This window comes from Anarrhichthys ocellatus, unplaced genomic scaffold (genome assembly GCF_004355925.1).
Source record: "Anarrhichthys ocellatus isolate YVR2014 unplaced genomic scaffold, GSC_Weel_1.0 scaffold24, whole genome shotgun sequence".
NCBI classification, from domain to species: Eukaryota; Metazoa; Chordata; class Actinopteri; order Perciformes; family Anarhichadidae; genus Anarrhichthys; species Anarrhichthys ocellatus.
In genome coordinates, this window is record NW_022280054.1 from 11,709,805 (window position 1) to 11,726,331 (window position 16,527).

General features: G+C 42.3%; 2 protein-coding genes across 3 annotated transcripts in view; both read right to left on the reverse strand.

The window, feature by feature from the left end:
• The window catches only part of wdfy1 (WD repeat and FYVE domain containing 1), a 13,584-nt gene extending 5,246 nt beyond the window's left edge, over nucleotides 1–8,338 (reverse strand). The window contains exons 1-10 of one of the 2 annotated variants that reach the window (XM_031860732.1): nucleotides 8,159–8,338; nucleotides 6,604–6,671; nucleotides 6,402–6,475; nucleotides 6,142–6,196; nucleotides 4,007–4,157; nucleotides 3,410–3,522; nucleotides 1,931–2,057; nucleotides 1,425–1,530; nucleotides 464–565; nucleotides 78–208 (exon numbers count right to left, since the gene is read on the reverse strand). In XM_031860732.1, the coding sequence (XP_031716592.1) occupies nucleotides 78–208; nucleotides 464–565; nucleotides 1,425–1,530; nucleotides 1,931–2,057; nucleotides 3,410–3,522; nucleotides 4,007–4,157; nucleotides 6,142–6,196; nucleotides 6,402–6,475; nucleotides 6,604–6,671; nucleotides 8,159–8,295 (1,064 nt within the window). In that variant the 5' untranslated portion in view covers nucleotides 8,296–8,338. Of the gene's footprint in view, nucleotides 1–77; nucleotides 209–463; nucleotides 566–1,424; nucleotides 1,531–1,930; nucleotides 2,058–3,409; nucleotides 3,523–4,006; nucleotides 4,158–6,141; nucleotides 6,197–6,401; nucleotides 6,476–6,603; nucleotides 6,672–7,507 lie in introns of both variants that reach the window. The other variant, XM_031860733.1, reaches the window with a different exon arrangement.
• A 1,607-nt stretch (nucleotides 8,339–9,945) lies between these two features.
• Nucleotides 9,946–16,404, reverse strand: serpine2 (serpin peptidase inhibitor, clade E (nexin, plasminogen activator inhibitor type 1), member 2). Its single transcript, XM_031860511.1, has 9 exons — nucleotides 16,192–16,404; nucleotides 14,761–15,039; nucleotides 14,387–14,614; nucleotides 13,762–13,959; nucleotides 11,520–11,718; nucleotides 11,294–11,391; nucleotides 10,730–10,816; nucleotides 10,557–10,640; nucleotides 9,946–10,482 (listed from the first exon to the last, which is right to left on the reverse strand). The coding sequence occupies exons 2-9, from the start codon at nucleotides 15,020–15,022 to the stop codon at nucleotides 10,445–10,447; spliced, it is 1,194 nt and encodes a 397-aa protein (XP_031716371.1). The 5' UTR covers nucleotides 15,023–15,039; nucleotides 16,192–16,404; the 3' UTR covers nucleotides 9,946–10,444.
• Nucleotides 16,405–16,527: the final 123 nt, after the last annotated feature.

Genomic DNA, 16,527 nt, shown 5'->3' on the forward strand with positions numbered 1-16,527 from the left:
TTAAATCAGAACTGCCTCTGAAAATAAGAATATAATGCGAGTGATTATTACAACATTAAGAGGACTCTGTTACTCACTCTTCTTCTTTGAAGGTATCGAAGCAGGCGTCACACACCCGCACCGGGAACTCGAAGCCCATGATTGGGAACGTGGTGCTTTTAGAACTACATTTCCCACACACAGCCTTGCCGCACTTCCTGCAGTGGTGCTGCACAAAAAGGAAACACACCCATAGATAGATAGATAGATAGATAGATAGATAGATAGATAGATAGATATACACACACACTTATAGATAGATAGATAGATAGACATACACACACACTTATAGATAGATAGATAGACATACACACACACTTATAGATAGATAGATAGACATACACACACACTTATAGATAGATAGATAGATAGATCATTAGTATGACTGATGGGTTTTAAGAGAATCCTGGTCCGACTCCCCTACCTGTCTGAGCCCCAGGGTCTTAGTGTCCCACATCTGCTTGATGTTCCAGAAGAACGGCTGCTCGCACTTCTGACACGAGTCGCTGTCTAACCACTGAGGCGCCTGCAGACGCACACACACACACACACACACGCAGTCGAAGGCTGCTGTTAAACACGACTAAATTCAACTGTTCAAGTAGAAAAGAGCTGCAAAAATCATCTTTGAACTGAGACAGACGTGGAGAAACAACTAAGACTTCTCAGACTGAACATCGTGCTGACTGAGCAGAGAGCTGTACAATTAAAAGTGAAGAAATAAAAGTATTAGTGTAGAGTAAAGAGAAGCTGTCTGTAAAACAAGTCAATTCAATGTAAGACAATGAATTATTTGAAATTTTACACAAACATCTATGAAAGAAACTGAAACTATAAAGTAGTAAAATGAAAAGATACAATATCTACCTAATTTAATCAGTAGACCTCGAATACTTGTATTTACCAACGTCTGACCTGACTGCATCATCACACGCTTACGGAACAGAGGAAAAGTGAGAAAATAAAAGTCTGATCTGAGTTGTTTTCTCTCCTGTGATTATTTATATATTTTTCTTTCCTTACTTTTTTGTCATCTGTGAAACGGGTTGAAAAAAGTTTTGACATTTTTCATAATTTCTCTTTGCTCTCTAAACATGAGGTACATAAACTGTGTGTTACAAAGATATGCAAATTCAAACTCAACTGGAAGAAAACATGAAGGCTTTTTAGTCCCATTTAGAACATGAGGTAGTGGTGCACGTCTGCCTCTTGTGGCCGAAATGAGTATTACAACAACAAAGAGAACATAGAAAGATGAACTTTGGCAAAACCTTTTTCTTTCACAAACAGGAGAGAAAACTATTCAGATCAGACGAAAACATGTTTTTCTCTCTTGACTCTCAGGGCTTCCATACATCCTCTACAGATCTAACAGTGATGCAGACCTCTTCTCTCTGTGTGTCCATGTTCCACACCGCCATGCCTCCGTCGGCCGAGCACGACACCAACTGCCTCGTCAACTGGAGGAAACGAACGGCCTGAACGCGCTCGCTGAGGGAAATGTTGAAAAAGGGACAAAAGTAATAATAATAATAATTACTATTTATTAATAATTACACCAGCATTAGGCAATGTTTTCACAGAGCAACGACTCTGCAGCTCTACAGGGCGTTTTCATGTGTTGACTGTGTAATTCAGTCCTAGCAGCTCTTATTAAACTACACAGGTAGAACATCTCAAGCAAAAACAAGCTTTGATAAACCCACTAAAAATGACCTGCCAGCACCAAACAGCTGACAAAGTAGGAATCAGTGAAACAGAGTTAGACTTCTTACAACCAAAGTGAAACAAAACTACTTCTAAGAGATGCACAACGACCAAAGAAAAGATGCAAAAGAGACCTGTTGGACCCCACAGAGGAGGTGGAGCTACGCTACAGCGATGGACTTACTGGTGTCCCTGCAGCAGTAGCGTCCGTCCTTTGCGGCCCCCTATGTCCCACATGATGACGCTGTGGTCTGCGGCCCCCGAGAACAGCAGCCTCTGGACGGGGTCCCACCACAGGGTCGCTATGCTACCTGCAGAGGAAGAAGCACACCTGTTACTTGTGGTGCTATATGTGCTGCAGGAGCCCAATGAGGGACGGCGTTGTAGTCCGGCCCCCCCCCGGCCCCCCCGTCGGCTCCACCTGGTGCCGGCTGGGAGAACTACAGGACGCTCAGACCTTAAACCTGGAGGATCTGTTATAGCTTCATTTTCCATCAGCTGTCATAATTAACTAATATCTAAACAAATTTATTGGTGTTGGCAAAGCCGTTAATATTGATTTTTATGATTTAAGATGAAAACCAAGATGTGAATTTGGTAATGATTTACTGTAAGAACCAAAAGCTTTACATACAACCACAACAAACACCTTTAATTACAGGTGGAGGATATTTCTCAGACAAAAGCAAGTTAAAAACAGAACAAAGCGAGATTAAAGGTGCGGTCTGATCTTTCTGTTCTGGTCTTTTATTTATTTGATCATAACTTCCGTTAAATATTAAGGTGGAACTCCTGCAGTGCACAGCTTGAGGCCGGCACCATTAATATGCATTAATTATCAGTCCAATTAATATGCATCATCATGATAGAGAAGAGCGAGGGAGGACATTCAAAATGGTACGGTGTAAAGATTTGTGTTTTTTAAATATTTTTATATGAGCAATATGCCTGAGGTAAAAAAACATGTTTTGTTAAATAGTGGTGGAGATGATGAGTCATCCCTCTGCTCTCAACGAGCTCATGTGTGATAAATGCCCGAAGAGGAAACACAGGGAGGTGTTTGCTTCACACAGTGCGGCATCCTGGCCGCTCATTGTTGTTGTGGGATCCATTTCTCTCGGCTACGAATACACTAAACCCTTAAAATGCAAATGTCATCTGAGTCATGCATTCATCCGGTTCCCAAAATGACCAGACTTCCATCTAAACAGCTCAAAATGGCCACTGAAACGGCTCGATGAGCATTAACACAACAAGGCTGCCAGAACTCAAACTAGCAGATGTGGGAATCAGCTGTATGAGCAATAATATTTTCCATCATCTAAAAATAAATGATGGGGTATCTGGCAGAGAAGCGGTCTAACATCCTGCCAACAGAGCTCTACTCATTTGGAAAGTCAACGTCAGAGCCTATAAAGCTCCTTTTTTTTGTTATGCAGAATGTTTTTTAGGCCGTTTAAAAGCAGTTTGATTTCTTTGTATCTTCCTCTGGCATAATGTGGAGGAATCTGGGTCATCTATTATTTTACTGCGGCCACATCTGCATGTCTGGCTTCGGCATCAGAAGCCTGCTGGTGTGTAGAAGTACTACGAGACAAACTGTGTGTGTGAGATTCATAGTTCTGCGTCAGCGATGAATGCGATTCTTCAGGTGCGTCTTTACCTTCGTGACCCTTCAGCGTGGTGATGGTGGAGTACGTCTGCTTCTCCAGCTTCAGCAGCGTGATCTGACCAGAGTAGTCGCCGACGAAGGCGTGCTGCGTCTCGTGGTCGTATCTGAGCCGGGAGTCAGGGAGGAAACAGACATACGGCTACACACTCCTTTATACACTCATGGACGGGTTACCAGACAGGCCTGCTGGGCACAGGTCCAAGGCGCCCCAACAGGTTAAGGGGCCCCTGGGATAGAGACGTTGTCAAAGTGGCACAAAAGTACTAAAAAGAGACACAAAACAAACACAGTAACACAAAATGACCAAAACGAGATGTTAAACAAGTACAAAGAGACGCAAAACAACTACAAAGAGATTAAAAACGACCAAAATGTGAAACAAAACTACTACAGAGACATGTAAAACAACCAAAAAGAGATGCACAACAACAAAGAAAGGCAAAACTACCAGATATATGTGTCTTTAAATCTGTGGCTCTTGTTCATTTGTAGGACGGGTGGGGGAAAACAACATGTCTGTGCCCAGGAGCCCATTGTCTCATGCACACACATGCACACACACACACACAGTGAGTGACTGAAGGATACTGTAGGCAGGAGGCCCAGGCCGTGAAGTAGTGCCTCCCCAGCATGCTGCCGCTCTGGGTGCACATCCAGCTCACACTCTTGTCGTGGCCGGTGCTCACCACCCACTCACTCTCCAGAGAGAACACCATGTCTGACACGCGGTTCTGGTGGGCTGCAACACACACGCACACACACACACACACAGTGTTAAAAACAGGCACACACGTCCGTTGAACTGGGCTTTAGATCGGAACCGTCATGGATGAGCTCCACCATCTGATTTGCTCTTTTTGAGTGCTGATCCAGGAGAGGCTCCTCTTAGAGTCGCTGTAATCCAGACTAAGACGAATCCCTTCAGACCGTCTTAATGGTTCATCTGTGGATCACTGTAGTGTTTAAAGCTCTGGCTACAGATTGATTGATAATAGTCAATTTAACAGCAAAACCCTGATAATCAATGCACATAATGTGCTGATATGCTACTTACAGTGGAAACCTCTTATTGTGATGTCAAATTAATCACTATAAGCAGATAATTAAAAACGTTTTTTTCTTTAATTATTATTCAGATTATCATCTAATTGACATTTGTCTATTTATAACATGAATATGAAGTAAGGAAACAGACAAAATGCATTATTCAAAATACAATACAGCCGTTTCAAACGCGTCTTCAACCACAGCTGCATTTGTTTCCCGCCGCCATCACCAGCCGCCATCACCAGCCGCCATCACTAGCCTCCATCACCAGCCGCCATCACCAGCCTCCATCACTAGCCTCCATCACTGTTTGAGTGGACTAAACCAGGTTCCCTGAGGAACACAAAGCTTCACTGCTGCATCTCGTCGGCTCGGTAGTTTGTCATGAGCTTCGAGGAGACTTGAACTGAAGGAAAATTACTTTATTTTTCCCGTCACGATTTCAATGAGCACCAGCATCAGGTAGCCAGCCGGAGAGCAGAAGAAGAGGACACATAACATTGCTCAATTTAATGCAACAATTCAGCTATTAAACTCAATCCAAAGATCACATAGATTTAAATCTAACTTCAAAGCTACTTCAAAGAGAGAACAAAGGTTAAACTCACTGCTGCACGTGTAACAGCTAACATTACATGCCACGGGATGTAGAGACACTTATCTCAGAAGTACTACATCAGACAAGATATTACGTCTCTTAGCGATGAAAGCATCACTGATAAGTATGAGTCATTCCTTTCTTCTTCAAGTGTAAGAAAGTGAGATGAATTAGTAGAACTGAGGCTTTCTATGCTCCTTAAGATCATGAGCACTTTATATTCTATCCTGCACTACTTTTAATTAATGAGTGCACCTTATGGACATATAAGAACATATGGAACATATGGAAGCTGTTTTAAGCATTAGTCAAAGTGGCTGCTATAAAAACTAAACACAACAAAGTCAATATTGGGTCGTGTGCAGCGCTGAAAGCAACACCGACGGCTAAAAGGCTAATGGCATATTAAGCCCCGCCCTGTCTCTGAAGCGCATACACACGTCCTGTTTGATCTGGTGCCGAGTCATGTTTCTGCTGCTCCATTTAGCTGCAAGCGGTAAAAACCAGATGGAGAATTCTAATGTGGTGTTTTGTCCTCTGAAGCAACAACTGATCCTCCACCAGGCGGATAGAAGGGCTGCTGATACGGTCACGTTTGTATTAATAATACGACATGAGAGGAAACGAGTAGGGCTGCAACTCGTAATTATTTCCTTTATCAATCGATCTGCACATTATGTTGAGTCCATGAAATATATTTGTTTTAAATGCCCGTCACGACTTCCCAGAGCCTGACGTGACGTCTTCAGATGATTTGTTCCATCAAAAGTCAAAAAGATAAAGAGTTTCACTTTAAAATGCTGAAAGAGACGCAGCAAACCCGCTCATTACAGAAGACAGAACAGCAGCTTGTTATTTTCACTATTGTTGCTTTAAAAACATTAAACAATTAATTGATTATCAATCTGTCAATCGTCGAATTTATTCATCTTTTTAGACTATCACCATTTTTCCAGTCATAAGCAATAGTTAAAATACCTCGTCAATGCACACACACGTATGTAATAAATCTCTTTGATGCAGCTGGACTCCTACAGACAACTCTGCCCAATCTCAACGTGTGTGTGTGTGTGTTCACCTGGATAAGTCTTGACGTGGATCATCTTGTTGAAATCTTCAGAGATGAGAAACTCCTAGAGCGCAAACACAGAAACAAACAAAAAGTTTCAAATCAAACAACTATTCCCCCCCCCCACGGGCATTTGGTGGAGTCCAAATATTGAAATTGCAGCTTAATGAACATGCAGGTTTAAGAGTTCAAGATTAAAAAAGTATATTTAGAGACTATTTGAACAACAGAAAGAGTGAGTCCTGGAGTGAGACTGCAGCTTCACTCACCACAACAGCGCCATTGTCCTGGCCGATGAAGATGCGTCTGCTGTCATGGTGGTACGACATGCAGGAGCACGGCGCTGAAAGGAGAGAAGACATTCACCATGAGCAGGAGAGTCAACACACACCATGTTGTAGAGAGGAGAGTGTGTGTGTGTGTGTGTGTGTGTGTGTGTGTGTGTGTGTGTGTGTATGAAGGCCTACTTACAGGAGACTGTGTGGTAGATGCTGGGCCAGTACTGGCCGCTGTCTCTTTTCAGCCAGACCCGGATGGTTCTGAGGGGAAAAGGTTGAAAGTGTCACCTTCAAAGCGCTCTCATATGTCTTCTCAAAGGTCTTTCTGTAGTTTATTTCATGTTAGGGAGGTCATTTTTCATGATGAAAAAGTGCATTTTTAATGTTACTTACTGTTTGCATGGCCCTACCCTGAAGTTAGATCTATGCTTTATGTAAAAATGAGGCACTCTTCAATAGAAATAAAGAAGGGTCTTAGTCTTGGACTGGGTTTAATCCTCGTCTGGGAGACCAGCCCTCCTAATGCTCTTTGTACACAATGCTTAGTTCTGTTCCCATTACAGCACATGAAGGGGTAGAATGATTGTTAATTCATTCATGGTATAAACGGTGTGCTTGAATTATTTTGCTAGTAGTTCCTGGCCAGTCACTTTTGCAGCATTATGCAGATGCCCTTCCAGCCATGAACACAAGCTTTATTAACGTCACCGTCGATGGTTCAATATTGAACCGTTTCTGAAGCTGTACTTTTGGCCAGTACCAACTTGTAGCACTTTGTTGTATATGCAGTGTTTTTGCATTTCAGCAGAATGTTGTGTTTTTGAACCGCATTAAGTTTGCAGTTAAAATAAGCTTCTGTCAACCTTTTTTTTTTTTTTAAAGGTTTTACTTCTATTCCAGTAAAATGTCTGCAAAGACACGCAAAAAGTTAACATAATGAAAGCCACATCTGAACGTTAGACTGCTGCATCATCGCCACACAACTTCCCTATTTCATTATAAAGTGGGTTTTAGATGTGTGATGGGAACTGCATCACATTTCTTCATAAAATGAGGATGTTGTTTCTTTCACACACTTGTAATCAAACATGTCAGACCTGGTATCACTTCCAGTGACAGTGGTGGACTGATGTGAACCCTGTTACACCTTGACACAGAGCAAAGGGAAGAGGTCTGTCAGATTATGCAAAAAGAAAAATGGTACTGTACCCAGTTGTCAAAATGTGACGTTTAAGGGCATATTAAAATCATGCGAAGCTTGGATGTCAATCATTACAAAGCAACTTATAAATACAATAAATAAACAACTTGCCTTTTGTTCTTATTGTTTTCATCTAACCAAACACCGGTCAGTAATTATAGACTCTTTTAAACAAGGTCCAGCTACAAGCGTTTCATTATAAACCCTTGCGACGAATTAAATATTATAGATTACGAGTGGCACTTGAAGGCAGCAGAGAAAGTAATGTTTACTATACTAGCTAGCTTGTTAGCGCTAAGTCAACAACAACAACATTATAATACCGCTACGTGCAGGGATATTGAGTCGTAAAGCTCATTATTATAGAATAAAAAACATATATATTCCGGTTTACTATTACGGTTGCACCAAGACTTATGAGTGTCATGCCCAGTAAATAGACGGAGCCCGCTAGCTACTCCCCTTAGTTTGTCATGACCAGCAAATAGACGGAGCCCAAAGCTACTCCCGTTAGCCAGCTCGGCCAAAAAAAAAAACAACAACTCACCTGTCCTCGCTGACCGTGATCACTCCTTCTTCATTTGGTATCAGAACGGCCGCGTTGACAGCGTCCGAGTGTCCCTCGATCTTGTTCAAGAGAATCGGTCTTGCGGTCTGGGGCCTCGAGTGGATCTCCGCCGCCATGGTTTATATTAAAAGTATCCAGCAGTGGGTTTTTCTTCCTCACTCGGCAGTAAAAAAAGGAGGAGGAGGATCAGCTGATCAGGATTACCGTAATGACTGCAGGAAATGGGGGGCGTGAGCGAAGAATTCACGGTGCGTTTCAATAACCGTAAGAGACAAAATAATTCGTTATTAGTCCCGCAGCGGAGACATTTACAGGCTTACAGCAGCATATTTAATATAATATAATATAAATAAATTCAATATAGTATTATTATAAATAAGTAATAAACTGTAAAGAATATTAAATAAGTAAAAAAGTAAAAACATCCACAGTAACTAAAATATACCAGAAAAAAAGATCTAGTATGTCCCAAAATACAAAGTGTGTCAAATGAAGTATGCTCAAATAAATACCAGGATGCATTTTGCAGAATGCAAGCCAGCATGCTTTACTGGCTATTGTGACCCACAATCCTTTGTGCGGAAGACCAGGACCCGATCCCAATGCCCCCCCCCCTAAAAGCCTTAAAGCCTGAACCCTCAGGGACTTAGCTGACGCCACCTGGTTGAGTGTGAGAGGCTGCAAAGGCTTTGAAATAGTGTAAATACGAATGGGACAGCTCTGTGCTGCGAAAATAAAATGTACGACTGTGTGTATTTACTTTATATGTTTGTCTAAAATAAATATCCTCTGTTTTTATGTTTAGTGCAAACTCATGGAAAGTGTTCATAAAGGGCTCAAAATGTCTGCGTGAGAGCGATTTAAAGATTCTACAGTGGGACAGTCCTAAACCCTCATGGGTTTAGCTAGAGCACGCCTCAAAGTCCGAGTGTGGAGGTTGGGATTGGGCCCATATGAGCAAGAAGGTCCAGGAGGAAGGAGTATGTCCCAATTGAATTTATACATGCAGCTGCAGTTTGTACTAAAAGTTAAAAGAAAACATATGCAGTTTGGTACGCAGCTTAAGTTTTACCAAATGTCGCGTTAACCACAATGCAAGTGAGTCATCAAAATGTCTGTGAAAAGAAACGAAAAACAGTCCCGGGGGCGGAAAAGCCTCACATGTACTTATACAAAACATCAGCTCTCAAATGTATGAAAGAGTGATTTTGTAGAGAATCAGTGCTCAGATGTGACCATTCCTACGGTCTGCTCTAAAGGACGCAGAGTTGTTTAATGTGCTTCTACTCTTACAGCCCTACTCGTTACACTGGTCGTCCAATCCTTATTGTTCCGATGCCTCCGGATCACAAATGGATTTGGAAATTTCAGGACCAGAATTAACAATATTGAGCTCTAGAATTGGAGTTTACGGATCAAAATATCCCAGTGCCATAATCTAAAAACTGAAGTTTTAACTGTTCATTTTTTAAAGTTCCTGGCATTCTATGATTTTAATTGTGGATTTTGAACTTTCAATTGTTGATTTGTACATTTGAATTCTACGACTGTTCCAGTGGTGCAACTCAAGGTGGAGATCATTAAGATTTCAGTCCTGGTTGATGAAGAATTTGAGTGAAAAAGGAATCGTGCTTTGAGTTTAGCAGTCTGGAATCTCGGGCTGTGACCAATCAGTCGGCTCAAAACACCTTCATGTCATTTCCTTCGGCGATACTGAATATGCAAACAAGAGAATAATTGCCATTACCCCAAATAAGGCACAACCATTGAAGTTATAAATATGTGTATTTATTTGATCAAATATGAAAACAGAAGACTTCCTCAGTGAGGGACACAATCATTGTAGAGTAGCTGAATACAAGACGTTCATGATGGGATGTACAGAACAGACTGCAGACAGGGGCACAATAAATACACTGATCATACGACTCCACAGAGGTGAGCAAAATACACAATTGACATTCAAAGTCTTTAAAAAAAAAAAAAAAAAGTAATAAATTCAAAAAAGTATATAAAAAAACAAATTAAAAACAGCTGGAAAAATTTAGTCAGCAAAAACATTTTATAAAGCATGTTATGCGTTACAGAACACGTGTAACATAAAAAGCAATATTTAAAACAAATAACATCATATGTCCACGCTGTACAAAAGTCTACAGCAAAGTTTGTGTGTGTGTACACGTCTTCGTTCATGCGTGGCAGTGTAGAAGCATTTCCCATGCTGGCGTACGACGCTACCAGCAGATAAGCCAGTGATGGTTGGACTCAAGGCTGGTTGATCTGCCCCATAAAGAGGACGGTACCTGGGACAGAGAGAACTCATCAGTGTCCATTAGACAGACAGACACACACACACACACGAAATATTAGACCGTACCTGTTGGCTTATGTCTGATGAGGAAGAGGAAAGGTCGGTCCACTGTAACCCAGGGTGGAGAGGACCGAGCCAGCAAAATGGCAGCTAAACACAAAATCACGTCAGAGACAACATCATAAGTGTTGGGCTCAAAATGTTTGTCCAGAACTACAAGTCCCAGAACAAATACTCACTAGTGGCAGCTGCTGCTTTTGTTCCATCTTCATTCACCACGATTTTGGCTTTCTGCAGAGCCTTGGAGACATGAACGGGCTCAGCACCTGAGAAAACAACAGCATGTGGTACAATTTGAGGAAAGTAGAAATTGTAATTCGATAAATGATTTCCTTGGAATTAAGTGTGTGAACGGTGCTTTTTACACCTGCAGTTCATGGTTCAGATCTAGTAAAAAAAATAAATAAATAAAAAATAAATTAAAAAAAAGAAAAAAAAAAAAAAGTATTGTTGCCTTTTAGCCTGCTTCACATCCATCAGAAACAGCCCTTTTTTCCTGGAGTAATCCAATAAATTCTTTACAGATTAGACCACATGGTGGCACTAGACCCCAACCTTTAGAGCGTCTTTCACTCCATCACTTGGGCAGAGAAAGAGAACAGGAGGGACTTTGTTTTTCACACCGGGCAGCGACACACAACTCGCACTCCTTAATGGCTCTGAGCAGTAAACAGCCAACGATGCCTCGTATCCAAATAAACCTGTTATGAATACTCGAGAAGGAGCGCGTCACTTTCACTCACTGAGGTGTCTGAAGTTGGCTTTGTCCTCACTGAACATGTTAGTTATTCCCAGCGCTGAAAGGGGGGCTTCCAAATCCACCTCGGCATCAGCAGTAAACCTACAGACGTACACACACACACACACACACACACACACACACACACACACACACACACACACACACAGTTACTGTCGCATTCAGCCAAAGAAGAGCTACTGTGGTGTGCGTGCGTGTGTCTCACTCACTTGGGGATGAGCAGGCGGACTTTCCTCATGCTCATCAGTTTGGACCAGCCCTGCACCGCGGCCGTGCTGACGTGCGGGATGACACGGGAGAGGGGCGTGTCCTCCTCGGAGGGCAGAACTATCAACATGGTGATGGTGTTTCCGTGATACGGCAGCTCAATCACCTTGTACTTCAGTCCCTGAGGCGTGGAGGCGATACCTGGCGGAGGAAGAGGAGGAGTTAAGGGTTAATCGTTTTCAAAAGGTCAGGGTGATGGGGAGGAGGAAACTTGAGCCAAGCCGTGTACAGTGCCACAGTATATGTGCGATTAAAAAGAAAGAAGCGTGTATTTATGCTATAAATCCTTTTTCTGTTGAAGAACTTGTGTTTCTGTGGGTGACATCATTTTCTGTATTTAGTATAAACAAAACTAAAAATGCATCATTTCCTGATGACAGCAGATATTTATCAGCACAAAAAGGATCCCATGAACAGGTTGTTAGTTTCAGCAAAGGGGGTGGATAGCAGAACAGTGATATTAAAATAACAGACACTGCATTTACACAGGGACACAGTTTTCTACTCGCTTCCAATACATTGTTGCTTGAAGCATGACATGGCTCCTTTGACTTTTTAAACACCACATTTCCACCGAAAAACGCACTTGGCTGCCAAATCAGAATGACCGGTTTATCCGAGTTTCTCTCGGCAGAAGAAAGCACACAGAGTCACATCAGCACCGGTCTCACATCACAAACGTCCATTTGACTGTGCTCACACGGGTCTTCTTCCTTTATGTGGCCATTAAACTAAATCACGTCACATCAGGATCTGAAGTAATGAAGCCAAGTACGCGCGAGTCCCATTACATTCATAAAATATAACTGCATCAAGTCATAACCAAGTGATTTAGGGCCGTTACAGACTCTTCATGGCGTAGGTGCAGCACAGATTATGAACACTAAAGTCTACACACAGACACTGGAGAAAGATGCTAGTGTGTGTGTGTGTGTGTGTGTGTCACAGCTGAACGTGGCCTCGGTCTGACTCCAGCTCTGTATGAGAATCTATCCGCAGCACTCTGACGACTCGGCTAAATATAGACAAGTGACTAGTCGTTTCACTTCATAATATCCGACCAAGGTGGCAAGGCTAAACTCACCACGAGCTGACGAATGAGTCACAAACAGCTGGGATTGCGTCATAAAAACAAACTAAATTAAGAACAATGTAATCTTTAAATTTGCAGTATAGCAAGTTTAACAGCAGCTTCTGATTGGCCCGTTTGTTGCCAATTTCTCCAACCACGTCGAGACGGTTCAGACATGCAGCGTTTATTTAAAGACATGAACACCAACTTCATGTTGAATTAAAGACTCCCTGAGGCCTTCTGGACCAACTTTAGACAAGTTTAAATAATTGACTTTGCAAATGTAAACAATGTTTATTTGTTTCCGAGAAAACTCTTTAACTCCGCATTATTGCCTGGCACTCATTCTGTACTGTATATAAAAACACCAGTTATCCAGCATCCAAGTAACTCTGTAAAACTGAATTAACTTTACTCAATCTACGCACGAGTTAGAGGAAATAAAATGCTCTTTCAGGGGCTCCACGAACACTTAATAAAGTATGAAACACTTTTAATAAAGTATGGAATACCTTTAATAGAGGCATTAAAGAGAAAAGTGTTCGGTGAAAAGCAAAAAGTCAGAATTAACTTAATGGAGCTCTCTGTCCTGCAAGCTTTTATCTTTAAAAATACATATTTTTTTATCTTGTCTTATTTCTTTTAGATTATTATTATTATTATTATTATTGGTTATATTTTTTTAATATCACTGTTTTGACTCTTTTGTTTACATAATATGTCCCTGAATATACCACAGTATTGTATCACTTGTTAAAAATCACAATAAAAACGAACCACAAATACAGCATGTTTACAGAATAGGAAGGATTCCTTATAATTCATGGTGACAGAAGCTGAAGGCCCCTTTTATATAAATAAATTCCTCTGGATATTTATCAAATTATTGCAGTGTAATTCGTATTTGACTTATCTCAACTGGCTCTGATTCCTGACCTTCTTATCTGGGCAATAAATTCCAACTAGTCTGAATCCATACTGCAACCATCTACAGCAGAACCGTACCTTCTAATTATGCCACTAAATAAATAAATACATACATAGGCTCTATGAAAGCAAGGAGATGATATAAAAGCAAAAACACGAACACAGAGTGACACGTCTCCACTCACCGATGCTGAAGACGGACAGTTGGGACATCATGGGGACTTTGTAAACGTCTCCGTTGCCCCCGGTGAAGGGCCTCATCTTGGTGTTCTCGGGCTGGAAGCGAGACTTCCACAGCCCTTTGAAGTAGATCGCGTTGACAGCGACCAGACGGGTCAGAGACGAGTCCAGCATGTCTGCTTTGATCAGGCTGGGGATGTGACCTGGATTAAAAAAAAAAAAAGAAATCTTTCATACTCACTTCAGCACAGATGAGAAAGAAATAATGCAGCATCAGATCAGACCGCTTCACAAAGTCAAGGCTGTCTCGCGTGGTCTGTGAGGAGTTCAACAGGTTGAATATGTGTTTGATGTATGAACACGATAGAAATAGACGCAACTCAGCACCCCATCGCTTGGACCACAACCGTCAAATCTGAGTCTTTATCAACCAGTCTCAACACATTGAGCGCCAAATTCACGAAGGATGAAGCGTCTTAGTTTCAGTTCTTATGAAATGTACATACTTTAATACATAACTGTCAAGCAACAACTTTAACACAAATACATGCCCACACCTGCATCAACAAGGGGCTCTTTGACAATATTAATATGGTGTGTACAGCTGCTACGTTGACCCATGACTCCTACCTTTGGTCTTATTGCTGACCCATTCGTTGATCTCCTCCGCGGCCCCGTGGGGGTCGCTGAAGTCCAGGGCCCTGCTCGCGCACTGGAAGTTGGCTTTGTTGGCAGACACGAAGGCCTCCTCCATGGGGAAGCCGACCTGGTTGAACATGGCGTTGGCGATCAGCACGACGTCCTGGTTGGACTTGGCCGTCAAGGTCTTGTGCAGCTTCTTCAACATCCTGTACGGGCCTATTATTGCACAAGGTTTAAATGTTAAACGAAATATTTGAGGGCTCATCTGAGATCTGCAGGGACTTCAGTTCACGTAACGAGCAAATCTACCAAACTCTAGTCGGTCGGTGACTCAACTTCCAACACCCAAAAGGAGTCCTTACCGTTCTTCTTGTACCGCAGAGCGTTGAGGACTTGCTTGCGAGTCTCTCCGTGAGCTCCCGGCAGCAGCATCCCGAGGATGGAAGCCACGCCGTGGGGCGACAGCACCACGTTCTCCAGAGGCTTGGAGCGGACCACTTGCTGGAACACCTGTATGCCGAGATCAGAGCCCCGCTCGCCGTAGGACGGAGGCTGGGACAGCGCGCCATTGTGGCCGTACAAGGCCACCAGTAACCACAGGCAGAGTAACGAGAGGCGCTTCATCTTCGACTCCACAGCAGCTGAAGAACACAGAATATTAGATGTTTCGCTGCATCTGTTGATTTCTCCTCTAGTAGACACACAGATTACTGGTGGCACGTGTTGTTAAACCTCTGAGCTTCATCAGTATTTCATCTTTATGAGCATTTGAACAACTGCAGATTGAAGAAATCGTCATTCCACAATAGGCATCCCTTTCATATGACTCTTCATGGGTAACTTCAATCATCACGTGACCCTCTGCTTGTTTTTAAGGAACACGTTTACAGAGTGCTACAGGATCTGACTAACACTTCCTCAAACATTAGCTCCAAACATGACCGCCTGGGCTCTTCGTTATTTTAATTCTAGACTACAATGAAATCTTTCATGAAACCATTTTAGTAAAATGATTCAGCCTGCACCCCCACTCACTGACGCAGAATGAATGCAGCCACAGGAGACATGCCTGCAGGCGTGCTTATAAAAAAACGGACAAATGGCATCCATGGGATTTATTGTACATGTTCTTACTGGTCATCACGCCTTATTTTTTTTTCTCCACAGTGTGAGCTGTGCAAATGTTTGGGTTGGTTTATTCGTTGATAAATCTCTGAGATTGTTCCTCACAACCTCTGGGACAAGGCAGTGCAACAGGCTTCACACGCAGTTTAGTTTGAGGTCGAAGCGACACTTCACTTTCCGACTTAGTGAATAGAGATTCCTGCACGAATAATGGCAGCGTTTGGCGTTAAATGACCGTGCAATCAGCAGTGGTTGTAGATAAAACTACTGTTAATCCGTACAAATACAATTAGCATTGTGTTAGGACGAGAGACAGCTGGATAGGTTTGCAAAAAAAGCTGCAAACATTAGTTTTTGTCCAGAGACTCTGTCGTGTGTCCGTCAAACATCCAGGAATGCATTCACACAAATTCATTTTTAAAAAGCTTAGCCCTGCACCATGCTTATTAATCATGCACCTGGAGAGCCCAAAGGAAGCAGCTGGATGTGAAGCGCACTATTGCACTGAAAGTCACACAAATAACAGGGTTTCTGCAGTACTTCTCCGCACATTATCTAAACATAGCTAGTTTAAAGACCTTTCCGGTTGTTGTAGAATAGCTACACATTTCTTGAGTCTACCGTTAAGGTATAACCTTAAAAAAAAAAAACAAGAGTCCTTAACTTACCTATCTGGAGACGTTACTTTGAATGCCGCAGGTGAAACGTTAACCGTATCAGTCCGCTTTCCAAACGAGATAAAACGAAAGGTTCGTCCGCGGTGTTAACGTTAAATGGCAAAAACACTTTAATCCGGTGAACGTGAGAACTACGAATGACTCCACCGCTGATTCAGAGACGACTTTATTGGCCCCGAACTCCGCCTTCAAACAAAACAAGCGAGCGTGAAGCGGGTGTCTCTGTTTCAGTGTCAAGCGCAACGAAATAACTGATTAACAGCTTCCGGGGAGGTTTCAAAATAAAAGCCAAAAATAATTACCATATAGTTGTCCATTGACACACAA